Raw genomic sequence first — 27,055 nt, forward strand, 5'->3', positions numbered from 1 at the left:
TTGTAGGTTACGGTACTTCAAGTGCATATCCAAGTACTTTTTAAATGTGATGAGCATTTCTGCCTCTACCATCCTGTTGGGCAGTGAGTTCCAGACCCCCAACACCCTCTGGGTGAAAAAAGTTCTCCTCAACTCCCCTCTAATTCTGCTACCAATGACTTTAAATCTATGCCCCCTGGTTATTGACCTCTCGGAGAAATCGGTCCTTCCTAGCCACTCTTCTAGACTCCTCATAATTTTATACAGCTCAATCATTTCTACCCTCAGACTCCTCTCCTCCAAAGAAAACAACCCCAGCCTATCCAATCTTTCCTCATAGCTAAAATTCTCCAGTCCTGGCAACATCCTCAAATCTCCTCCGTACCCTCTCTAGTGCAATCACATCTTTCCTGTAATGTGGGAACCAGAACTGTACACAATATTCTAGCTGTGGCCTTACTAGTGTTTTATACAGTTCAAGCATAACCTCCCTGTTCTTATATTCTATGCCTCGGTTAATAAAGGAAAGTATCCCGTATGCCTTCTTAACCACCTTATCTACCTGTCCTGCTACCATCAGGGATCTGTGGACATGTACTTCAAGGTCCTTCTGTTCCTCTACACTTCTCAGTAGCCTACCATTTACTGTGTTTTACCTTGTCTTGTTAGCCCTCCCAAATGCATTACCTCACACTTCTCCAAATTGAATTCCATTTGCCACTTTTCTGCCCACCTGCCCAGTCCATCAATATCTTCCTGTAGTCGACAGCTTTCTTCCTCACTATCAACCACACAGCCAATTTTTGTATCATCTGCAAACTTCTTAATCATGCCCCCTACATTGAAGTCTAAATCATTGATGTATACCACAAAAAGCAAGGGATCGAGTACTGAGCCCTCCAATCTGAAATCATATCATGGGAAATTCACTATCTGAACTTGAATGCTCTTCACAGTTAGCACATTACATGCTGTTGTGGATACCACATTATAGGAAGGATACAACAAAGATTCACTAGAACGATACCAGGAACGAGGTTATATTTAGAATACTTAACCAAAACCCCCGATACAACTGTTGGCACTGTGACCCGCAACTGGTACATTTGTTGAGCGGTGAATTAAGTTAAGAAATCCCGAGTTCAGTTTGTCAGACATCGGTTACATTAGAAGTCAGTCATCGGAGGACTTCCTCACTCACAGCATGGAATCTTATCCTGTGACTTAAACCTATTCCTTTCCTGGTACTTTCCAAATCTACTCTAAAATAAAGCAATTACCCACTCTCAAAAATACTACATTAACTGGTCATTCATTTCATTGCCAATTGTGGAATGTCAATGGTGCAGAATAGCTGCCCTTTGCGCAACACCTGTGTGTTTCTGCATTGTCAATGCTGGAGCCTGTAGCTGTCATCAGCATATACACACGTTGCCACCAGATTATTCTCGGTTTAATTTAATCCGGTGCCCCGATTGGCCGCCGGTTATAAATGTGAGTTTTTCCTCACAGGTGGGCGGACAGTGCCAGGCGGAACCAGGAGCAGGTCGCACATGGTGCGAACAGCCTACCTCCCCCTCCTGTGCTGGCGGTCTGGGCACAGAGCCGCGCCCGGGCTCCCTCCTGTCTGCCGCCGGTATCCGTTAAAGTTCAAGGTCTCAGCCAGATCCCCGCCGCTCCTCCACCGTCCAGCGACTCCCCCCATCGAGGGCCGGGCCCGGCCCGACTGACTGACCCGCCATCTCTCACCTGTCTCATGTTCCTCTGCCGGCTGGAGCCGCCGAGCATCAGCAGCGCTCCGCCATCTTCCTCACCCCCGCCGCCGGGCCGGCAACAGTTCCACTTCCGGGGTAAAGGGTACCAAGGCTCACGCAGGCGCCCCACGCGGCAGCGGAGAAGTGAATGAATGCAAGAAAGAAACATTTATACAACGCCTTTTACCACATCAGGACGTCCCAAAGCGCGTTACAGCCAATGAAGTACTTCTGAAGTGTAGTCATTGTTGTAATATAGGAAAGGCAACACAGCCAGTTTGCGCACAGCAATGTCCCAGAAACCGCAATGTTATAATGACCAGATAATCTGTTTTGGAGGTGTTGGTTCAGGAATAAATACTGATCAGAACACCGGGAAGAACTCCCCTGCTCTTCTTCAAACAGTGCCATGAGATCGTTTACGTCCACCTGTTATTAAATTAAATTATTAAAATAATTGATAAATTCTATAAAACAAAAAAATGATTAAATATGTACTGTATAACACTTAAAAAGGCATAGTCAATAAATGTGCAAAGTTACTAATGGAACATAGGATGTGCTACATGAAAAAAAATGGTCTATCTCGTTCACCTACTCTTTTAAGTACCAATTAGGATGACTGAATCGTCAATCAGAAATAAATTCAAATGCGCCCCCTTTCAAAGGGGCACAAACAATAAACTAAATTACTGCATAATTAAAACAAAAGGAAAACATAAAATCAGAATATTATTCCATGTGTCGAAGATGCACTCCAGTCCCTCCACTGCCCACCCGTCGCGGAAGGCCTCAAGTGTCCCAGCAGACACCGCGTGTTCCCTCATCCTAGTAGTCGCATGATATAATGTTGATGGAGTTATTAACTATTCGTGGCACTCAATCTCTTATCAATCAGTCTACAACAGACCCATAATTTACACTATGAAAACCCAGTGATGGAGAGCTTTGGCAACCATAGGTCCAAAGTCAACTATTCCTCCCAAGCATGCTACGCTTAACATGTGTCATTTCTAAAATTACTCATATACTGTATCCCAAAATGTTATTTTCTGAAAGAAATTAATCTAATTTGCATTTGAATAAATCAATACTTACTGCTCCCACCGTCTCCCTAGGGAGTCTGTTCCATAAATTGATCACTCGCTCACTCAAATAATGTTTCTGCAGATTCATTTTGAATTAACCCCCCTTCAAACGCAGACCGTGCCATCTGGTCCTACTGTTTTGGATGAGGTGAACCAGCTTGTCATGGTCTACATTATCTAGACCCTTTATGATGCTAAAAACAAGCTTCATATCACCTCTAAGCCTCTTTTCCAGTGAGAACAGTCCCAATTTACGGAATCGCTCTTCATAATGGGCCAGAAATTAGGATCGGGGGCTTGCCGCGCATGCAAGCCCCCGATGTGCACTCAACCGGCGCGCCGACATCTGAAGCCTGGGCCTGCTTAGAATTCCTGTCACTGGGCCGGTTCAGATGTCGGCGCGATGTGCTTGCCTGATCCAGCGGCGTAGTTAGTGCGATATGCCGGCTGGGATCAGGTGAGCACTGTGCAGCCAATCAGGGGAGGGGAAACTTCATTCATGAGTTTGATAGTAAGAACTGTCAAACTCATGAAAAGTACGGGCGCCCAAAAGACTAGTTTAACTTTAAATAACATTTTTAAAAACATCCCAATAATTAAATAAACTATAAATAACTTAAAAAAACTATTTCAAACAATTAATCAAACTTTTGCAAAAAATAATTTTTTAAGAAATCGGGTCTAAAATTAAACTTACCTTACTGTAAAGTCCTTAAAAACAATAAAGCTGTGGAAAAAATGTTATAATTTTAAATAATAGACCACTAACCTTCAAGAATCCAGTCCTTACGCCTCCTTTTTATGTGTAAAAAGTTCAGGCCCTTGCACACGGGCAAACCTGTCAAAAAGAAGGAAGTTCAACGCGTGCGCGCAGGACTCTCTGAACCCCTTGGAGGAAATGCCGGTTTCCCACGCATGCGCTGTGCATGCTGAAATCCGGCACTTCCAAAGGGCCCACGCGTGAGTACCCCGTCCGTACTCACGCGTTGGGACCGGAATTACTGGCCCAATATAATCCCTCCACTTCCGCCCCAATCCTTTTGGTTTCCCTTTCCTGTATCCTTTCAATAGCTGCAATATCCTATTTGTACTTTTGGAAGACAAGTTAATGTTTGGGGTGGGTCCTCATCAGTTCCAATGAAGGCTCTAAATTAGAAACCTCATCAAGCCTTTTCCCTTTCTGCTGCTGACTGGCCTGCTCTGTATTTGCAGCTTTATCTTGTTTTTACTTCAGGTTTACAACTTTACTTATTAAAATTTAAACTTTAATTTCTGACTCACTCTCTAGATTAGCGCAGTTGACGTCGGGATTAGTAGCTCAGATTCACGTGCTAATCTTCCAGACGCAAAGCCCCGCCCTCCACAACTTGGCCCCGCCCTCCACTAAATAGCCCCGCCCTCCCGTATGGGCTCCGCCCACCTCTACACGGCCCCACACGTTCCGCCTACGTGCCCCCGCTCTCCCACATAGCCACGCCCACCTCCGCATAACCACGCCCATTCACCCCCCCACCGTGGCCCCGCCCTCTCACATAGCCCCGCCCATTTTCCCTCCGTGACCACGCTCGCCCACAGCCCCGCCCACCTCCACGCTGCACAGCACCGCCTAGTCCCCTCCGAGGCCCCGCCCATTCCTCCCCTCCGAGGTCCCGCCCATTCCCCCCTCCGAGGCCCCGCCCATTTCCCCCCTCCGAGGCCCCGTTCATTTCCCCCTCCGAGGCCCCGCCCATTTCCCCCCTCCGAGGCCCCGCCCATTCCTCCCCTCCAAGGCCCCGCCCATTCCCCCCCTCCGAGGCCCCGCCCATTTCCCCCCTCCGAGGCCCCGTCCATTTCCCCCCTCCGAGGCCCCGCCCATTCCCCCATCCGAGGGCCCCCTCCCGCTGCACAGCCCCGCCCACCTCCACACTGCCCCGCCCCTCGCTGCGCAGCCCCGCCCCTCGCTGCACAGCCCCGCCCACTTCCACACTGCCCCCCCCCGCTGCACAGCCCCGCCCACCTCCACACTGCCCCGCCCCCCGCTGCACAGCCCCACCCATTCATCGGAGGCCCCGCCCCTGGCCGCCTCCCCTGCCGGGAGCCCGGACGGCGCAGTTTGCGCTGTCGGTGACCCCGCCCTGTGTGCGGTTTAGGTTCCGATTCTGTGTAAATCCAAGAAAGCGCGGCGGAGAGAAAGCGTAACCCGGCAACTCATCCCCGGCCTCTACAACTCATCCCCGGGCTCACCCAGCATCCAGGCCCGGCCTCTACAACTCATTCCCGGGCTCACCCAGCATCGAGGCCCGGCCTCTACAACTCATCCCCGGGCTCTCCCAGCATCCAGGCCCGGCCTCTGCAACTCATCCCCGGGCTCTGCCAGCATCCAGGCCCGGTCTGTGCAACTCATCCCCCGGGCTCTGCCAGCATCCAGGCCCGGCCTCTGTCGCAGGGAAGGTGAGTATTCCTGCAGGTGGTTTCAGGGAAGGTTCATTGAGGGGGGTTTCATCTGGAAGCAGCAGTGAGAGGCTGTCCCCAGGGAGGGGAAGGTGGTGTGGCACTGACCCTGGGAATGTACAGCACAAGCCGGCACCTTCAGGGGAGGAGGACTCGCGAGGCTGCGATCCGGAGCAGAAGCCCCCTTTTATCCTGCCCAGCAGTGGAAGGGTTAGAGTTTACACATCAGGAGGTCTGACTGGTTGGGTTCAGGTCTCTGGGTATTTGCCTCACCCCAGGTGTCCTCTTTCTGTGTGAGCCATGGCCAGGAGCAGTGGCGGGCTACTTGACAGTTGGGGACATTTACAGCCCAGACCTGATCCTGCCCTGAGGCTACAATGCGCTCGCCACACACCTTCCAGTTGGGAGTCACTGGATCATGATCAGGAGTGGGCACCCTGACTAATTTTACCCCTCTCCAATCCCTGAAGCACTAAAACCATTCCACCTGGGATGGGATCAGCCAACTCAGCAGGAATCGAACCTGGTAATTTCCTGGAAGGTTTTCAGTATACTTCTTATATTGGGAGGACCGTGACAGGTTGCTGTCTTCTTAGGCAGTCCCTCGGAAACGAGGATGACTTGCTTCCACATTAAAAATGAGTTCTCAGGTGACTGATGAGTCCAATGCGGGACCTACAGTCTCTGTCACAGGTGGGGCAGACGGTGGTTGAAGGGGCAGGTGGGTGGGGTGCTTGGGTTGACGTGCGCTGCCTGCGCTTGGCTTCTGCTTGCTCCCGGCGAAGAGACTCGAGGTGTTCGGCGCCTTCCCGGATGTTTCTCCTCCACTTTGTGTGGTCTTGGGCCAGGGATTCCCAGGTGTCGGTGGGGATGTTGCACTTTTTCGAGGAGGCTTTGAGGGTGTCCTTGACGCGTTTCCTCTGCCCACCTGGGGCTCTCTTGCCATGCCGGAGCTCCGAGTAGAGCGCTTGTTTTGGGAGTCCCGTATCAGGCATGCAGACATTGTAGCTGATTGAGCGTGGTCAAAGCTTCGATGCTGGGGATGTTGGCTTGAGCAAGAACACTGACATTGGTGCGCCTATCCTGCCAATGGATTTGCAGGATCTTGCGGAGGCAGCATTGGTGGTACCTCTCCAGTGCTTTGAGGTGCCTGCTGTACATGGTCCATGTCTCTGAGGCATACAGCAGGGCGGGTATCACTGCTGCTCTGTAGACCATGAGCTTAGTGCCGGATTTGAGGTCCTGGTCTTCAGACACTCTCTTCCTCAGGCAACCGAAGGCTGCACTGGCACACTGAAGGTGGTGTTGGACTTCATCGTCGACGTCTGCCCTTGTTGACAGGCTCCCAAGGTATGGAAAGTGGTCCACGTTGTCCAAGGCCTTGTCATGGATTTTGATAATCGGGGAGCAGTACTCTGTGGTGGGGGCAGGTTGGTAGAAGACCTTTGTCTTACGGATGTTTAGTGTAAGGCCCATGCTCTCGTATGCTTCGGTGAAGGTGTTGACGATGGTTTGGAGTTCGACCTCCGAGTGAGCGCAGACATGAGTGTCGTCTGCATACTGTAATTCGACGACAGAGGATGGGACGACCTTGGATCTGGACTGGAGACGACGGAGGTTGAACAGTTTCCCGTTTGTTCTGTAAATTAGCTCCACTCCAGCGGGGAGCTTACTGAGGGTGAGATGGAGCATTGTAGCAAGGAAGATTGAGAAGAGCATTGGTGCAATGACGCAGCCTTGCTTGACCCCGGTTCGTACGTGAATTGGGTCTGTGGTGGAATCGTTGGTCAGGATCACGGCTTGCATGTCGTCGTGGAGCAGGTTGCTGTACTTTGTCATTGGCTGTGTGTTTTCCAAAGGTGGGGTGGTTACGGAGGGTTCCTTATGATTGAAATGCTGCTGTCAGTACAAGTGGAAGAGAAACCTAACCACAGAACTACTGTGACTAACTGGCTGCTGTAGAATATTAAACAATACTGTAATTGGTACTTTGTGTTGCTTTCCCCACAAGGTAGGGAGGAAAGCCATCAGCCAAATCAGAGCTTTCATTGTTATAATTATTGTATGTATTAACAGTACATGTGCAACAGAAAATCCTTTCTGCGAGGACGTAAACACTTTTGTTCATGAATAGCAACTGCGCTATCGATAGCAAGAGAGATTTGGGACAGGGGTGTGCAAGAGGCATATAGAGTAGTGGCACTAATAGGGTTAGCAACAATCCTAATAATATCCCCTGCCCTAAATAACAGTCCCTTTCAGGAAGCCTAGATTATAGCAGTTTCAATCACTGTTGGCAGAGAGTTGTTCCTTGACTTAAGTGTTTCACATTGCAGAAAACTGCCCTAATGTTTACTTGCAGTAGGACTGTAAACAGGCCTCAGCTGGGAGTCAGAGGCATCCACCACAAATGAAAGAGAGGGGACTTGGAAGTTGTAACAGGGAAGTAGATAAATTAGGAAGAGGGAGAGTAAAGAATCACAGATTTTGAGGAGGAAGCGATTAATGTTTTAAAATAAGATGTGACAATGTATAGCGAATGTAAGAATCATTTTTCATTTAACATGATTTTTTTCCCATATCCAGAGATGTTCAAAAATGCCCTCCCTCCCTCCCCCCCCCCCCCCCCCCAGTATGCTTGAACAAGCAGCAATGTCTGGTCAGGATCCATGTGCTACTGCTATGCTGTGTAGTCTAATGTCTGCAGTTGAAACAAGGGGGACAGTCTTAATCACTCTGGAACATAATGAGATTCTACTGCTTATGAACAGGGAATAGAAATGTGCAGGAACTGAATCGAGTAAATAGTGTATAATATGGCAGTGAGGAGAAGGCTGGAAATCATGCTCCATTAGCTGTGCCTTAAATACAGGGTCAATGTGTATGCCCTCATGGGTGCATTGTTGAGATTTGCTGGCTGACCTGAATAGTGTATAATCTGGTTATATTCAAAGTTACCCCCTTACCTCCGCTCCACTAAGTTAATGTTGCTGCTTCTTCTCCAGTGCAGCTTCCAAGTCCCCTTTCTCCCATTTGGGCTGGATGGATCTGCCTCCGCCTCCCAATTTTCCCCTTGTAGAGCCCTGCTTACAGTATTACTGCAGGTGAACGTTTGGACAGTTTTCTGTGATAATGTGAGGCACATATTCAAGGCACAACTCTCTGTCTACAGTGATTGAAACTGCTGCATTCTGTGCCTTCTGAAAGGGTCTGTTATTTAGGGTAGGCGATATTAATAGAAATGATTGCTAACACTGTTAGTATGATTTTGTACTTGTGACAATTATTGTGCAATACGAATGAGGCACAGGGTGCTTCCACAGTTTGGCTGGAAGGGCTGATGGTCGCACATAGTTTCAAAACCAGCTATGTTATAAAACATGAATATTATTTGTAACTGTCCATTTTCTCCGAACCTCACTTAGCATGCCATATTATACATTGGTTATGGATTGTAGCTGCTTGTGTGTGCACGGGCAAACCGCAACGTTCAGTGAAAAGTGACAAGTTGCATAATCCTGTCAGCAACTGTATCTCTTAGCACTTTCAAGAACAATTGCTGTCAACAGAAATCTGTTCAGTACATTAGGCCTTTTGTTTGAGTTTGTTTACACTAACAGGTCAGAAAGGTTAATGTTCACCATCAGGATAACTCTTTTATCATGTCAAATTGGTTTTAAAAGTATTTTGTTGTGTTGGATCAGTCATGTGGCTGTGTAAGATGGGTTTCTAATTTTGGTTATGCTCCGTAGCTGTGATTGCATAGGTGACACTTCTAATTGCAGTCAGACTTTAGCAATGTAGGGCAGGTTTGTAATCACAGGCTCTGGAGCTGTGATTGTGTAGGCTGGGCCGCTAATTGCAGTCAGGCATTGTAGCTGTGACTAGGGGGCTTCTAATCTCGGTCAGATTCTGTAGCTATGATTGTAGGTGTTGTAAGGCTTTTACTCTTGGTCAAGCTCTGTAACTGTGACTGTGTAGGGTATGATTGCAGGGTGGGAGCGCAGTCTCCATTCTGTAGTTGCAGGGTGGGATTCTACACCAAGTGAGCGAGCGGACTACCTGCAGGAGGAACGGAGTCGAAGATCGGGGATAAAGGCAGCGCGGAGCAGAAACCTGGGAGTCTGAGCAAGCGGACCTGTGGGAGGAATAGAGTCGGAGACCGGGGTTAAAGACAGCATGGAGCAGAGACCTGGGAGTCTGAGCGAGCGGACTACCTGTAGGAGGAACGGAGTCGAAGATCGGGGATAAAGGCAGCGCGGAGCAGAAACCTGGGAGTCTGAGCGAGCGGACCTGTGGGAGGAATGGAGTCGGAGACCGGGGTTAAAGACAGCACGGAGCAGAGACCTGGGAGTCTGAGTGAGTGGACTACCTGTGAGGGAGACAGTTGGCAAGCGACACAACGAAGGAGTGAAGTCAGAATTCAAAGGTGTCGCTGGCACAAGGGAGCTGAGAGGTGAGTATTTGTGGTAAGTTTTTTTTGTTCTGTCTGAGTATATTTCTGCTAAGTAGATCATAGCCTATCTAAATAAAGGGAAGTGCTGATTGGTGGGTAGCTGTTGAGTGTTTCTTAATTTAGCAGAAATAAACTTAAAACTTAACTCCATAGTCTGGTAAATAGAGGCATGGCAGGGCAGCTCAGTCCATGATTTGCACATCCTGTGCCATGTGGGATATCCTGGATGCTTCTTGCGGCCTGGATGACCACGTGTGCAGTAAGTGACGCCAGCTGCAGCAACTTGAGCTCCAGGTTTTGGAGCTTGAGCGGCAACTGGAGTCAGTACAGTGCATCCGCGAGGCTAAGAAATACTTGGAAAGCACGTTTGTAGAAGTGGTCACCTCACAGCCTCAGAATGTGCAGGCAGAGAGGGAATGGGTGACCGCCAGACAGAGAAGGAGGACCAGGCAGGTAGGGCAGGAATCCCCAGAGTACATCTCGCTCGCTAACCGGTTCACAGTTCTGGAAAGTGGTGGGGGTGATAGCTCCTCTGGGGAGAGCAGCCAGAGCCAAGGCCACGGCACCACTGGTGGCTCAGCTGCACGGGGGGTGGGGGGGGAGGGAGGAAGAAGAGTGGAAGAGCAACAGTGATGGGGGATTCATTGGTTAGGGGAACAGATAGGCGTTTCTGCGGATGCAGACGTGACTCCAGGATGGTATGTTGCCTCCCTGGTGTCAGGGTCAAGGATGTCACTGAGCGGCTGCAGGACACTCTGAGGGGGGAGGGTGAACAGCCAGAGGTCGTTGTCTATATCGGTACCAACGACATAGGCAGAAAGAGGGATGAGGTCCTGCAGGCAGACTATAGGTAGCTAGGAGAGAGATTAAAAAGCAGGACCTCAAAGGTAGTAATCTCCGGATTACTTCCGGTGCCATGTGCTAGTGAGTACAGGAATAGGAGGATAGAACAGATGAATGCGTGGCTGGAGAGATGGTGCAGGAGGGAGGGCTTTAGATTCCTGAGTCATTGGGACCATTTCTGGGGAAGGTGGGACCTGTACAAGCCGGACGGGTTACACCTCAACAGAGCCGGGACCAATATTCTCGCGGGGAGGTTTGCTAGTGCTGTTGGGGAGGGTTTAAACTAGCTTGGCAGGGGGGTGGGCACCAGCATATAGGAGTAGAAAAGAGGAATAAGGTGCATAAAAGAGTGAGTGTGTTGGATAGTACTGGAGAAGAAAGTAGTACTAGAGGCGGAAGTAGTACAATATTAGATAGGAGCAGACTAAGAAAGACCACGAAAAATGAGTTTAGAATGCATGTACGTAAGGTTGGTGAGCTACAAGCACAATTAGCCGTGGCAATATGATGTTGTGACAATAACGGAAACGTGGCTTAACAACGGTGAGGACTGGGCACTTAATGTTCAAGGGTAAAAGGTGTTCAGAAAAGATAGGAAAGGAAAAAAGGGAGGTGGGGTGGCAGTGCTGATTAAGGAAGACATTGTAGTGTTGGAAAGGGAGGATATTCTTGAGAGGACAAGGACAGAATCCATTTGGTTAGAGTTGAGCAAAAAGGGTATGATCACGCTATTGGGGGTATTCTGCAGGCCTCCAAATAGTGAGAGGGAGGTGGAGGAGCAAATCTGCAGGAAAATCGCAGAGATGTGCAAGAACTATAGAGTGGTGATACTGGGGGACTTTAATTACCCAAATATCGATTGGGATAATGCTAGGGTAAAGGGAAAGGAGGAGGAGGAATTTCTGAAATGTGTTCAGGGGAATTTCCTTGACCAGTATATTCTTGGCCCAACTAGGAAGGAGGCATTGCTGGATCTGGTGCTGGGGAATGAGATGGGCCAGGTCGACCAAGTGTCTGTGGGAGAACACTTGGGTACGAGTGATCATCGTACCATAAGATTTAGATTAGCAATGGGGAGGAGCAAGGAACAATCTAGAGTGGAACATCTAAACTGGAATAGGGCTAACTTCAATGGGATACAAAAGGATCTAGCCAGGGTAAAATGGAACCAAAGACTGACAGGAAAAACTGTAGCGGAACAACGTGTGATCTTTAAGGAGGAGATGTTCCAAGTACAGGCTAGGTACATTCCAACAAGAGGGAAGGGAACCAAAGCAAGGGCTCCTTGGATGATGAGCGAGATAGAGAAAATGATGAAACAAAAAAAGAGGGTGTATGATGAATGTCAGGTGAATTCTTCAATGGAGAACCAGACCAAATACAATAAGTTGAGAGGGGAAGTGAAGATGAAAATAAGATTGGCAAAGGGAGAATATGAGAGTAGAATGGCGGTTAACATAAAAGGGAACCCAAAAACCTTCTACCGGCATGTAAACAGTAAGCAGGTAGTAAGAGGCGTGGTGGGGCCTATTAGGGACAAAGAAGGTGATATATGCTTAAGGTGCAGGGCAAGGCTAGCATACTCGATCAGTACTTTGTATCGGTGTTTACTAAGGAGATGGATGCTGACAAAATATCGGTAGAAGTAGAAAAGGTAGAAGCAATGGAATCGGTGAAAAGTGATAGACAGGATGTACTAGAAAGGCTGGGTATGCTTAGAGTGGATAAGTCGCCTGGTCCAGATGGCTTGCATCCCAGGTTGCTAAGGGAAGTGGGGGAGGAGATAGCGGAAAGGCTTGCCATAATTTTCCAATCTTCCCTAGATGCAGGGGAGATGCCTGAGGATTGGAAAGTGGCAAATGTGACACCATTGTTCAAGAAAGGGTGCAAGGACACTCTTGTTAAACTGACCGGCCTGTAAACTGACCGGCCTGTAATTACTATCAGTGGTGGGTAAAATTTTAGAAACAATCATCAAGGAAAAACTTAACGGGCACTTGGAGAGGTTTAAGCTAATTAAGGAGAGCCAACATGGATTTGTAAAAGGCAGATCGTGTTTGACTAATCTAATTGAATTTTTTGATGAAGTAACAGGGAGGATTGATGAAGGGAATGCAATGGATGTTGTCTACATGGATTTTCGGAAGGCATTTGACAAAGCACCACATAGAAGGCTAGTTAACAAAATTGAGGCTCATGGAATAGGTGGGTCAGTGGCAGCTTGGATAAGAAATTGGCTTAAGGACAGAAACCAGCAAGTTGTGGTAAATGGCTGTTTTTCAGACTGGAGGATGGTAGACAGTGGTGTTCCCCAAGGGTCAGTGCTGGGGCCACTGCTTTTTTTGATATATATAAATGACCTGGATATTGGAATACAGAGTAGAATTTCTAAATTTGCCGATGACCCCAAACTTGGGGGTGTGGCAAACAGTGAGGATGATACCAATCAACTGCAACAGGACATAGAAAGGCTAGCAGAATGGGCAGACAAGTAGCAGATGGAATTTAATACAGAGAAGTGTGAGGTGATGCATTTTGGCAGAAGGAACAGGGAGAGGCAATATACACTTAATGGCACAGTTATAAAGAGTGTGCAGGGAGAGAGGGACCTGGGAGTTAATGTGCATAGGTCCCTGAAGGTGGCGGGACATAATGAGAGAGTGGTTAGCAAAGCATATGGGATCTTGGGCTTCATAAATACAGGAATGGAGTACAAAAGTAGGGAAGTTATGCTGAACCTTTATAAAGCGCTGGTTAGGCCACAACTGGAGTATTGCGTCCAGTTCTGGTCACCACACTTTAGAAAGGATGTGAAGGCCCTTGAGAGGGTGCAGAGGAGATTTACCAGAATGGTTCTGGGGATGGGGGATCTTGGCTACAAGGACAGGTTGGAGAAGCTGGATTTGTTTTCATTAGAGCAAAGGAGGTTGCGGGGTGATTTGATAGAGGTGTACAAGATTATGACGGGTTTGGATAGGCTAGACGGCGAAAGGCTGTTTCCACTAGTTGATGGTACAAGGACTAGGGGACACAGATTTCAGGTTTTGGGCAAGAGATACAGGGGGGATGTGAGGAAAAACTTTTTTACGCAGCGAGTAGTGAGGACCTGGAACTCGCTGCCGCCGGAAGTGGTAGAAACAGAGACACTCAATGTTTTCAAGGGGAGACTGGATAGGCACTTGAGGAAAATAAACTTGCAGGGCTACAGGAATAGAGCGGGGGAATGGGACTGACTGGATTGCTCTACAGAGAGCCGGCACGGACTCGATGGGCTGAATGGCCTCCTTCTGTGCCGTTATGACTCTATGACTTGGTCCCGTATTGTAATCAGTAATGCAACTAAAGATAAACTCAGAAGAGGCTTCAGTGAGATGAACTGTATGTTCTTAAAACATTAAGTGTCCTTTTGGCTGTATCATTCTCACATTTTGAATGTACTGCACATTCAGAAGGGGGTGCAGTGACTGCTGCAGAGGTGCCAGTGTCGAGCAGGTTTCTGGTGATGAAGCAAGATTGGGCAAGAACATACTGGATTGCAGCAAAAGTGTATGTTTTGAGTTTCTGGTATGAGCTTGGTTTTATTTTGTTTGAACACTTTTTTTTCCTCTCTCTTTCCTGATCAAACCTGCCCTTTTTTCCTTTCTCTTTCTCTCATTCTAGCTCTCGCTCTCTTCCCCTCCCCCCGCTCCCGATCGCCCTCCCTGCCGAGGCTCCCTCCCTGCTGGGCCCCCCTCGCTCCCTGCCAGGCCATCCGCGCTCCCTCTCTCTCTCTCTTTCTCACTCTCAGTAAGAGCTACGCCTTTTAATAAAATGCATTTTATTTGCAGAAAGGGGAAACTGGTTTTGAAGGAATAAAATAATAGGGCACCATGTTTTGTTTGGCTTGAGGTTGAACTTGAGAACTGCAATTTCCTGTGTGTTGCTGTCAACTTCCTATCTTCATAACTTGGTTTCACGCATCTAATTTTTTAAAAATTTGTTCATGGGATGTGGGCGTCGCTGGCAAGGCCAGCATTTGTTGCCCATAAATGACTGATGGAAAAAAAGTGTGTGAAAAGTGTAAAGTCATGTATCCAGTTAGCAGAATGAGAGCGTGAGGGAGACGAAACCGATACCTGTAAGGGCAAAGCTGGTGTACGGATTTGTAAACGTGCGTGTTGGAGGGCTTAGTCATCTCCTGTTAATAGCATTGTTTTAGATACCTGAAAAGGCAATTCCACATATGCCTTTAACCGTCTCTGTTCTTCCTCTTCTCCAGGTGAAGCCATTCCAGCTGACAACCACATTGCTGTTGTGTATGGTGAAAATAAGCTCTCCTACTGTACCTAAACGTAGACTGTGGGCAGCAGGGGTCACAGAATGAGTGGACAGCGGGTTGATGTGAAGGTGGTAATGCTGGGAAAGGAATTTGTGGGAAAGACTAGTCTGGTGGAGAGATATGTTCACAATCGTTTTCTCAACGGCCCATATCAGAATGTGAGTATGATTCGGACTGATTGTGCTCCAGGCAATGTTTAACCAGATGCCTTTACCCCTGAACACGCTGTTTATTTGGAGGATTGTGCCATTGGTAATATTATCAGATTTGCTGGTGATGCCAGCCAAGTGTGTGGCTGATTGATAGTATTCAGAGTTATGTGGAGAAATTAAGTAACTAAGCTAAGGAATGGCTGATGGAAAAAGATGTGTGAAAAGTGTAAAATCATGTATCTAATTCCTCTCTGCACTATTTTAATGGAGGCATTAACCCATTTAAAATAACCAGGTTAATGCTCCTGTTAAAATACATTTGCTCCAAGTGCATTAAGTGCTAATGTAATAACAGAGGCTGCAAATTACTGCCGCCCATCAAAGTGTGTCTGCCCCTACAGTGAGTACATCACCAATCATTCAGGGAAGGCTTGGTCAACCCAAACTGATGTTCCAAAACAAATATAACAATAACAAGAAAGTTAAATTAAAATAATGGATGGAAATATGGTCACGCCCTGGGAAACATCTCGAGAGCATTTGATCACAAGTCAACAGTTTATGCTTCCTCAATCAGCATCTTCCACATACTGTAGGAGTCCAGCCAGGGAGAATGACAGTGGGCATGTTACAGTAAAGAAGTTATTGATGGTGAGGTTATGATGCAATTGATCAAAGTTACAACAATTTGCATATATAATAGTGCCTTTAACGTAATAAAAGATCCCAAGGCGCTTCACATGAATAAAATCAGACACAGCTGGTGATTCTGGGCCAGTGCGTTCCTTTTCATGTGTCCTATATATCAGGGATTAATAATTGCAGCGTTTGTCACAGTAAATCCAAGATGCCTAACTAATTCCCCTCTCCCCACCACACTCCAGTTTAGGAAGTTAATATTTAGCCCAGTTATTTGGTTCTCATTGCAACAGCATCTCTGTGGAAAAATTGCTGTCAACACAAAACCAGGTATTTTGAGCAAATGGCTAATGAATGTAAGTTAACTATGTTACAAGGGTTTTCAGGGAACAGGCCGACACTTAATCCGCTGGTTTCTGTTTCAGACAATCGGGGCTGCGTTTGTAGCCAAACTTATCCATGTTGGTGAAAAGGCGATCACACTTGGCATCTGGGTAAGTTGTTGCCTTTAGTTCTGGAGTGGTTATCATATTGGGTGGGTTATTTGGGAGAGAGGGGGTTAATTTGATTTGATTACTGAAAGCATTGTTGAATGGGTGTCCATGTTTGTGTAGTTCTATTTGATGCGGCTGAGGCTGATTGTGTAAGCCCACATCACAAATATGTAGCAGTGTTTGTTTCATCAGTAAAGATAAATATAACCGGGAATCCCCGGAAGTTTTTTTTTGATGAACCTGCAATAATATCAAGTTATTGATCGAGTGTACAAGTCATCCTCTGGCAGTGGCGTGTACTGATGGTTTTTACATAGAATGTACAGACAGAAACAGGCCATTCGGCCCAACTGGTCTATGCCAGTGTTTATGCTCCACATAAGCCTTACTCCCACTTTTCTTCATCAAACCCTTTTCTTCATCAAACCCTATCAGCATAATCTTCTATTCCTTTCTCCCTCGTGTTTATCTAGCTTCCCCTTAAATGCATCTATGCTATTCACCTCAACTACTCCTTTTTGTACTGAGTTCCACATTCTAACCACTCTCTGGGTAAAGAAGTTCCTCCTCAATTCCCTATTGAACAGAAGAACAAGGAGCAGGAGTAGGCCATTTGGCCCTTCCAGCCTGCTCCGCCATTCAGTAAGATCATGGCTGATCTTCTACCTCATCTTCACTTTCCTGCACTATCCCCATATCCCTTGGTTCCCTTAATATTCAAAAATGTATCGATCTCTGTCTTGAATATACTCAATGACTGAACCTCCACAGCCCTCTGGGGTAGAGAATTCCAAAGATTCACCACCCTCTGAGTGAAGAAATTTCTCCTCATCTCAGTCCTAAATGGCTGACCCCTTCTTCTGAGACTGTGACCCCTGGTTCTAGACACTCCTGGTTCTGGACTCCCCAGCCAGGGAAAACATCCTCACTGCATCTACCCTGTCGAGCCCTGTAAGAATTTTGTATGTTTCAATGAGATCACCCCTCATTCTTGTCGAACCTTATCGAATGCGTTCTGAAAATCCAAATACACCACATCCACTGGTTCCTCATCTATTCTGCTAGTTACAACCTCAAAAAATGAACTGATTTGTCAGACATGATTTCCCTTTCATAAATCTGTGTTGACTCTGCTCAATCCTATTATTATTTTCTAAGTGCCCTGTTAACCACATCCTTAATAATAGATTCTAGCATTTTTCCTACCAATGATGTCAGGCTAATTGGTCCATAGTTCCCCCTTTTCTCTCTTCCCGCCTTTCTTAAATAGTGGGGTTACATTTGCTACCTTCCAATCTGCAGGAACCATTCTAAAATCTATGGAATTTTGGAAAATGACAACCAATGCATCCACTATCTCTATGGCCACTTCTTTCAAAACCCTAGGATGTACGCCATCAGGTCATGGGGATTTATTGGCTTTCAGTCCCATTAATTTCTCCAGTACTATGTTTTTACTAATACTAATTTCTTCCAGTTCCTCATTCTCACTAGACCCTTGGTTCTCCACTATTTCTGGGTAGTTTTTTGCGTCTTCTGTGAAGACAGAGACAATTTATTTAATTTCTCTGCCATTTCCTTATTCCACATTATAATGTCTCAGCCTGTAAGGGACCCACATTTACTTTCACTAATCTTTTCTTTTTTACATACCTATAGAAGCTTTTACAGTCTGTTTTTATGTCTCTCGCTAGTTTATTCTTTTATTCTATTTTCCCCTTTCTTTATCAATTTCTTGGTCCTCCTTTGCTGAATTCTAAAATCCTCCCAATCCTCAGGCTTACTACTTTTGTTGGCAACATTATAAACCTCTTCCTTTGATCTAATACTATCTTTAACTTCTCTTGTTAGCCACGGTTAGACTGCTTTTCCTGTGGGGTTTTTGTGCCTTAAAGAAATGTATGTTTGTTGTAAATTATGTATTAATTCTTTAAATGCTAGCCATTGCTTCTCTACCATCATACCTTTTAATGTAGTTTCCCAATCTACCTTAGCCAACTCGCCCTTCATACCTACGTAGTTTACTTTGTTTAGATTTAAGACTGTAGTTTCGGATTTAACTAAATCACTTTCAAACTCAATATAAAATTCTATCATATTATGGTCATTCTTCCCTAAAGGCCCCTTTACTATAAGGTTATTAATTAACCCTTTCTCATTGCACAATACTAGATCTAAAATAACCTGTTCCCTAGTTGGTTCCTCAACATACTGATCTAGAAAACTATCTTGCATACATTCCATGAATTCGTCCTCCACACTATTACTGCAAATTTGGTTTGCCTAGTCTACATGTAGATTAAAGTCCCCCATGATTACTGTATTACCCTTGTTACATGTACCTCTAATTCATTGGATTTATTGGTGACTATCTTATATTTATGGCCCCTAGTTCTGGCCACCCTTCAGGCTTCACTTTTCTAGGGAAAAGTGACCCATGCCTGTTCAGTCTTTCCAAATAAGTATAACCTCTTAGTTCTGGTATCATCCTTGTAAACATTTTTTGCACCTTCTGCAGTGCCTCAATATCCTTTCTGTAATATGGAGACCAAAACTGTCTTGCAAACACAGGGATGAAATAAGACATAGGCCCAGATATTCCGATTGTAGGCCTCCCGCGGGCGGAGAACTGTGATCTGGAAAAATCTACGCCCTTACCTGAGGGCTCCTGGGGCGCGCACAATTCCGATGTTGGGCCTCTCCAAACTGCCGGTGCGCAGGGCCCTCGTATCCCAGAAGCACAGGTAGTTCGCAGCGTCTCTGGGATCACGTGGGCCATGGGGAGCCAATCAAAGAAGGGAATCTCCCTTCATACATTTGACAGGAAGACCTGTCAAATATATGAATGGTGATCACCCCCAAAACATAGTAAAACTTTAAATTAAAAAAAAATCACATTTTTAAAATGACTTGAAAGTACAATAAATTAACTATTTTAAACAAAACTTTAAATTTTTGAAAAAAATAATTAAAGTTTTTTACAGGGCTAAAAATGAACTTACCTTTTTAAGTATTTTTAAATGATAAATCAGTGGAAATTTAAAAAAAAAAAAAAAAAACTTTTTTCAACTCTTATCCTGGTAAAAACAGGCCTTACGCTGGAGGATCTGTCGAGAGCTTTCTTGACAGATTGGAAATGCCGGTTTTCAGCACATGCGCAGTGCATGCCTGAAACCGGCATTTCCAATGTCCCTATGGGTGGGTACACAACGCGTACCCACCCATAGGGATCGGAATATCCGGCCCATAAATTGCAAAAGATACAAGGGAATGATTATTCTCTTCTCTCTCCCTCCCCTCCAGTTCTCTCAGCGCACCTCTCGCCTGAAAATGGTGACTCCAGTTGGGTGTATTTACACAGGAACTAGCAGGCTTCCTCTAGCTCACCCAAGTGGCCATTCATCATGTTTAAGCCTAGAGAGTGAATGCAGGAATATTTGATTGTGGGAGGGTATCAGAGCCAAGCCCAATCCTTTTCAAGCATGCACTTTCTGGCAGATGCCTCTGGATAGTGATTAGGAGCGGGACCTTTGTCTATGTGTTTCAGTTTTTAGCTATTTCCTCCCCCTCTCAGGTAAGTTGAGGCCAATTTTAATGTTCTTACTGCCACCAGGAGACTGGGTTACGCAGCATAAACCATGGATTGAACCCTGTCTGCAGTGCTTGCACAATGCCATGGATATGCCACTTAGCTACCAGGGAGCACCAGTTAAATGGATTTAAGGCTTGCGTTTCAGGGTTCAAACCACTTGAGTGTCATCCCCCCTAGTTTATGAACTCATCTGGACTTTTTCATTGGATTTCTGTGGTGTAGGTTCTCACTAATGTCCATTATTTACACTATTTGATGTTCAGACATTTAGTTTCCTTCCTTGTCAAAGTAGTGGTTTCTGTGACAAAAATGAATTGTCTTTGTCTGGAATTTATGGTTAGAGATTGTCCTTAACCCTCTCCCACCAGAACGTCACTTGGGTTGATTTAGCTATTTGTTTTGAAATCTTTGAGAATGCACAATTTTTTTTTTTTACCTTTCCATCTCCCAGCCCATGAATCTGTGGCACAGCATGATGGTATCCTTACTCAATGGGCTAGCTGCTCTCTCCTCCTCTTTCAGGTGTTCATGTCCAGTTCAGCGACTGATGGGGCCAGCAGGGATCTTTGCCAGTTGTAGTGCTGCGAGTGGAGTAGCCCTGAAATGATTACCTGGCATGTCATGTTTCCTTTCTCTTCAACCTCTTTCCCAAAGTAGGAAGCGCTTGGCCTGTGCTGTGCTGAGGTCAGGAGCCTGTTGTCATGAAGTCAAGTCTTGCGAAGCAATTGCAAGGTAGTTAGGATATTGGAGGGTGCTCAAATGTGTGTTTGTTTGGTGTATACTTTTTGTAAGCTGTGGATATATTTTGTTTCCCCATCAGGACACTGCAGGGTCAGAACGGTACGAGTCCATGAGCAGAATCTACTATCGAGGAGCCCGAGCAGCTGTTGTGTGCTTTGGTAAGAAAGCTGGAACTGTACTATGCTTGGGTTTGTGCTGTGCATAATCTGCATTGTAGTGGCCGATGTGGGACTATTTACCAGAAGAAAATAAATAAACCCGGTGATTTGGCTGCTGTTTGCCATTATAAACATCATGAATTTAGACCTTGCAGAATCAAAACCTGCTGGGGTTTTTTTCATTCGTTCCTGGGATGTGGTGAGAAGGTGGTGGTGGGCATAGTTTGTTCCAAATTTCCTAAATTCAAACTTCCCTATAGTGTGGCAATTGGTGAACTCCACAGTTTCTGACCTGGCCATAACTTGAGCAGTTCCAACAGGAATTGCTCCTTGTTTTTCTTCAAATTATTCAATAAAGGAATTTAAAGAAAGATGTGATGTAAACTGCCCCATGATGGATGGCCTGTTACTGTGTGCACAGCCCCTGCATGGGAGCCTGATTTGAATGACAATCACCTGACCTACCATATTGGAGGAAGATGTTCTGTATAATGTAAATGACTCTTTGTACTTGTATGTTTATTTAGCCATTTAGATGGCATAGCAGAGCTGCGTTATCCTGGGTTTAAAACCAGTTTTCCAACACATTTTGCTTCAACTCGGCATCAGAAATTACATTCGGGTCTGATGCACAAAGACCTTTCATTGACTGATCTTTCACCACCTCAAGCACTTGGGAATATCATGAATTGTTCCTTGAAAAGTTATTTTTATTTCTGAATAGCGCATTGGATTGAGTGTTTAATGAGCTTGTTAGAAGTTGCTCCCCATAGTGGTGTCTTGTGGAAGGATTGGAGATGCCGCCAGAAAAACACTTTTGTAGCCTTGAAGTGCAAGGATTTATTGATCCAGCTTCTGTTTAACAGGGTGGGAGGAAACTGAATTAAATGTAAAACATTGCTACCCCCTTAAACTACTCGGGCTGAGGGAAGACTTCCACTGTTTGTGCAAGTCTTCAGAATGTGTTTACAATTTCACTATAAATTGCAAATAGTAGAATCTTCTACATTTCTAAAAGCCTTTTTCTGATGGCTGCCCACTCTGGTATTATGTGTAGTTATTGAATGGCCTTCCTCTCTTCCAGATCTGACTGACAGTAGCAGCTATACAAGGGCTAGATTCTGGGTGAACGAAGTCCAGAACTGTGAAGAGGTGAGTTTTGATATAATGCTGAGGAACTGGTTTTAGTCCTTACTCTGCTTAATAGACAGGGCTCTGCCATTTTCTGGTTTCTAGTAGTGGGTCAGGTTATGAAGTAACTGATTTGGAGTGTGGATTACGGATCCTCACTATTATACTCGCTCTTTGGATTCAGAGAAGGCTGGTTAACAAAATTGAGGCTCATGGAATAGGTGGGTCAGTGGCAGCTTGGATAAGGAATTGGCTTAAGGACAGAAAACAGCAAGTTGTTGTAAATGGCTGTTTTTCAGACTGGACGATGGTAGACAGTGGTGTTCCCCAAGGGTCAGTGCTAGGGCCACTGCTTTTTTTGATATATATAAATGACCTGGATATTGGAATACAGAGTAGAATTTCTAAATTTGCCGATGACCCCAAACTTGGGGGTATGGCAAACAGTGATGATGATACCAATCGACTGCAACAGGACATAGAAAGGCTAGCAGAATGGGCAGACAAGTGGCAGATGGAATTTAATACAGAGAAGTGTGAGGTGATGCATTTTGGCAGAAGGAACAGGGAGAGGCAATATACACTTAATGGCACAGTTTTACAGAGTGTGCAGGGACAGCGGGACCTGGGAGTTAATGTGCATAGGTCCCTGAAGGTGGCAGGACATATTGAGAGAGTGATTAACAAAGCATATGGGATCTTGGGCTTCATAAATAGAAGCATTGAGTGCAAAAGTAGAGAAGTTATGCTGAAACTTTATAAAGCGCTGGTTAGGCCACAACTGGAGTATTGCATCCAGTTCTGGTCACCACACTTTAGGAAGGATGTGAAGGCCCTTAAGAGGGTGCAGAGGAGATTTACCAGAATGGTTCTGCGGATGGGGGATCTTAGCTACAAGGACAGGTTGGGGGGTGATTTGATAGAAGTGTACAAGATTATGACGGGTTTCGATAGGCTAGACGGCGAAAGGCTGTTCCCACTAGTTGATGGTACAAGGAATAGGGGACACAGGTTTAAGGTTTTGGGCAAGAGATACAGGGGGGACGTGAGGAAAAACTTTTTTACGCAGCAAGTGGTGCTGACCTGGAACTCGCTGCCGCTGGAAGTGGTAGAAACAGAGACACTCAATGTTTTCAAGGGGAGACTGGATAGGCACTTGAGGAAAATAAACTTGCAGGGCTACGGGAATAGAGCGGGGGAATGGGACTGACTGGATTGCTCTACAGAGAGCCGGCATGGACTCGATGGGCCGAATGGCCTCCTTCAGTGCCGTTATGACTCTGATAGTGCAATGCTATTGCGTGTGTGTTAGATGTTCAGGGGTTGGGATTTGCAGTACAGCTTGCACGTTCGGTGTGGATTACAGGCTCTGCTCTACTTTGGGGTTTGTGTAGTGGATTTGCAGTATGGGCTGTGGGTTCTGTGTGCTTTGGGATTTAGGTGGTAGTTTTGCAGTGTGGGTTATGGGTCCAATCTGTTTTGGGGTTTGGTTGCTGGATTTGCGCTGTGGGTCCTGTCTGCTTTAGGATTTGCTAAGTGGATTTGCACTGAGTTGTGGGTTCTAGTCTATTTTGAGGTTTGGGTAGTGGGTTTGCAGTGTGGGTCTAGGTTCATGTGTGTTTTAGGGTTTAGGTTGGTTGATTTACAGCTTGTATCATAGTGTTCCCTCTCTTTCAGCATTGTAAAATCTATTTGTGTGGAACGAAGAGTGATCTTGTACAGAATGATCGTAGTGCACGGGGCGTCGATTACCACGATGTTCAGGATTACACAGATGGTAAAGTCTATTACTTTTCAAGGCACTGAACTGTTTGGCCATAACAAACAAGTTAATATGTTGTTACTTTGATTGAACCTGGCAAGGAAAGAGGCAATGAGTGAAAATAGTCTGTACTAGTAATTTTTTAATTAAATTTTCAGTGTGGATCAGTTTAAAGAAGAAAACAGGATAAATATTTGAGATGTGAAAATTGACCTGGTCGGGCTTGAGTGATGAAGAGGTTAAATTTACCAGTTTACTGAGATACATAGGGCAATTTTATGCTGACACTCAAGCCTAGGAAAATTTTAATAATTAATAATCTATTCAGTACCTAAATTAAACTGACTAAAGGGGTTTTCCAAATGGAATAGAGTTCATGATACAAACTAGGATGTATTCAGCAACTAAGAATTTAATCATTCAGGAGGCATATTATTTCAACTGCAGTTTAATGTATTCATTCGATGAAAACGTTCTGAAGTTGAATTAATGTTATCTGCGGTATTCTAAAAAGACTTCACCTCACAAAAGCCTTCCTGCAGTTGAGTGGGTGAGAGTGTGGGTGATTTCTGTACTCTGGGACTAACCCATTTAAGAAGGACCCATCATAGGAAGAGCTTAATGATTTAGTTCTTGCCCTTTCTGTCTCTTAGAATGGGTATGTATATTTTCTGAATTCTTGAGTTTGCATTGCAACATTTTTACTTTGGAGGTACAGCAAGTCACTGTCAGATTCTGAGAGCAGCTTAATGAGCATTGTTGTAGCCTTAAAAGAAATGGCTGCTAGTTCAAGTGGGGACAAATTTCTGTTGCGGCTGCAATATTTTCCAGTCACCTATTAAGATGGGGAGTTGGTAACCTGCGATGTTTAAGATTAGTCTCCGTATCAGCAGTGTTAGGTGCAACAGGCATATTTCAATTCTATAAGCATGTTGCATTGTGCTACTGAACATTCCCTGTTTGGCATAAAAATAAAACAAAAAAGGTGAATCAACCGGGGCTAACAAGGGAAATTAGGGATAGCATAAGGTCCAAGGAGAGGACATATAAATTGGCCAGAAAAAGCAATAATCCTGAGGATTGGGAGCAGTTTAGGATTCAACAAAGGAGGACAAAGGGATTAATTAAGATGAGGAAAATAGAATATGAGAGTAAGCTTGCCGGGAACATAAAAACTGACTGTAAAAGCTTTTATAGATATGCGTGAAGAGAAAAAGATTGGTGAAGTCAAGCGTAGGTCCCTTGCAGTCAGGATCAGGGGAATTTATAATGGGGAACAAAGAAATGGCAGACCAACTAAATACATATTTTGGTTCTGTCTTCACAAAGGAGGACACAAATAACCTCCCAGAGATGCCGGGGAACATAGGGTCTGATGAAAGGGTGGAACTGAAAGAAATCAGTATTGTTAGGAAAATTGATGGGACTGAAGGCCGATAAATCCCCAGGGCCTGATAATCTACATCCTAGGGTACTTAAGGAAGTGGCCCTAGAAATAGTAGATGCATTGCTGGTCATCTTCCAGAACTCGATAGACTCTGGAACAGTACCCATGGATTGGAGGGTAGCTAATGTTACCCCACTATTCAAAAAAGGTGGTAGAGAAAAAGCGGGGAATTATAGACCGGTAAGCCTGACATCGGTAGTGGGGAAAATGCTAGAGTCCATTATAAAACATGTAATAGCAGAGCACTTGGAAAGCAGTCACAGGATCGGACAAAGTCAACATGGATTTACAAAAGGTAAATCGTGCTTGACTAATCTACTGGAATTTTTTGAGGATGTAACTGGTAAAATAGATAAGGGGGAACCAGTGGATGTGGTGTATTTGGACTTTCAGAAGGCTTTCGATAAGGTCCCGCATAAGAGATTAGCGTGCAAAATTAAGGCACATGGTGTGAGGAGGATGTCATGAAATTTCAGTACGATTTGGACAGGTTGGGTGATTGGGCAGAAACATGGCAAATGCACTACAATGTGGATAAATGTGAGATTATCCACTTTGGCGGCAAAAACAGGAAGGCAGATTATTATTTGAAAGGCAATAGATTGGGAGAAGGGAAGTGCAAAGAGACCTGGGTGTTCTTGTGCACCAGTCGCTGAAGGTAAGCATGCAGGTGCAGCAGGCGGTTAAGAAGGCAAATGGTATGTTGGCCTTCGTAGCAAGAGGATTCGAGTACAGGAACAAGGATGGCTTGCTGCAGTTGTACAGGGCCTTGGTGAGACCGCACCTTGAGTATTGTGCGCAGTTTTGGTCGCCTTACCTGAGGAAGAACGTTCTTGCCATGGAAGGAGTGCAGCGAAGATTCACCAACCTCCATCTGCAAATATGCTTGTGCTAGGTCAATTTTTGTAAAATGCTTCCCTCCAGACAGTGAGGCGAAGATGTCTTCTATCCTTGGAAGAGGATATTGTACTGTGTGAAGGACTGGGTTCACCGTCACCTTGAAATCCCCACAGATGCGAATCTTCCTTGGCTCCCCGGACTTATTGCTTAACGTTTTCTTCATGACAGGAACGATGGGTGTCGCCCACTCGCTCCAGTCTACCTTAGACAACACGCCCGCCTTCTCCAGATTCTCCAGCTCTGCCTCGACGGCTGGGCAAATTGCATATGGTACCAGTCTTGCTTTGAAAAACTTGGGAACTGCATTCTCTTCTATTTTTATCGAGGCGGTTACGCCTTTAAGCGTGCCCAGTTCTTGTTGAAATACCTCTTTGGCGTTAGCTAAGATTGTTGACAATCGTCCAGGAGTGACGTCTTCATCTTTTTTACCGTCCACCGTCATTGTATGAATGGAATGCCAATCTAAGTTTATCTTCCTGATCCATTCCCGTTCCAATAACGGTGGTCCACCATTTGGCAGTATGTAGAGATACAATTTCCATATTTTCTTGCCATTGTATTCGACAGGCACCCTTATTTTTCCTCTGGGGTATACTTTTTGCCCCGTATACGTCGTCAAGACGATGGACGTCTCTCTCAAGGGTATGTGTGAAAATAGCCGCTCGTAGTCTCGTCGATTCATGACGGTTAGCGCTGATCCTGTATCCAATTCCATTTTAACTTGGGACCCTGCTATCATGAGGGTGACCCAAATGGTTCGGTGATCCTCTTTTGCGATTACATTGTGAAGTTTGAGACAGCTTAGTCTCCTGTTCCCGGATTCACTATCGCTCATCTGGTCTTCGGAACTACTGTCCGTCATCTTTTGTACTTTCTTGTACGGTTCCTTAGTAGCCTTTTTGTTGTCGCTGGTCTTCTTCCCAGACCTGCAAACTCGTGCAATGTGTCCCATCTTCCCGCATTGCCTGCATATTTTGTCTTTGGACCAGCAGTTCTTCTGGTCATGGTTAGTTCTGCCGCAGCGATAACATTTTGCAAATCCCCGTGTCATTTCGTGGGTGCCGTATTCCTGTGGTTTTTGTTGAATTTCTGCAGCTCCCCTGGCTGCTGCTTCATACGATACTGCCACGCTGAAAGCCTTATCTAGCATCCGCTCTTTCTCTGAGAGTAA

The 27,055-nt window shown here is 45.6% G+C and overlaps 2 protein-coding genes across 3 annotated transcripts in view; one reads left to right on the top strand and one right to left on the bottom strand.

Annotated features, from left to right (window-relative positions):
- Positions 1 to 3,722, bottom strand: part of LOC147113973 (PRELI domain-containing protein 1, mitochondrial-like) — a 36,729-nt gene extending 33,007 nt beyond the window's left edge. The window contains exons 1-2 of one of the 2 annotated variants that reach the window (XM_085995434.1): positions 3,591 to 3,722; positions 1,729 to 2,162 (exon numbers count right to left, since the gene is read on the bottom strand). The gene's annotated coding sequence lies outside the window, so the exon portion shown is untranslated. Of the gene's footprint in view, positions 1 to 1,550; positions 1,683 to 1,728; positions 2,163 to 3,590 lie in introns of those variants that run through there. The other variant, XM_085995435.1, reaches the window with a different exon arrangement.
- A 1,127-nt stretch (positions 3,723 to 4,849) lies between these two features.
- The window catches only part of rab24 (RAB24, member RAS oncogene family), a 38,179-nt gene continuing 15,973 nt past the window's right edge, over positions 4,850 to 27,055 (top strand). The window contains exons 1-6 of the mRNA XM_085995436.1: positions 4,850 to 5,251; positions 14,809 to 15,026; positions 16,085 to 16,153; positions 20,566 to 20,644; positions 21,729 to 21,796; positions 23,453 to 23,552. Of these exons, the coding sequence (XP_085851562.1) occupies positions 14,910 to 15,026; positions 16,085 to 16,153; positions 20,566 to 20,644; positions 21,729 to 21,796; positions 23,453 to 23,552 (433 nt within the window). The 5' untranslated portion in view covers positions 4,850 to 5,251; positions 14,809 to 14,909. The remainder of the gene's footprint in view (positions 5,252 to 14,808; positions 15,027 to 16,084; positions 16,154 to 20,565; positions 20,645 to 21,728; positions 21,797 to 23,452; positions 23,553 to 27,055) is intronic.

Source organism: Somniosus microcephalus, chromosome 8, assembly GCF_052327205.1.
Source record: "Somniosus microcephalus isolate GS21.2 chromosome 8, FLI_Smic_1.0, whole genome shotgun sequence".
In the NCBI taxonomy this organism is placed as follows: Eukaryota; Metazoa; Chordata; class Chondrichthyes; order Squaliformes; family Somniosidae; genus Somniosus; species Somniosus microcephalus.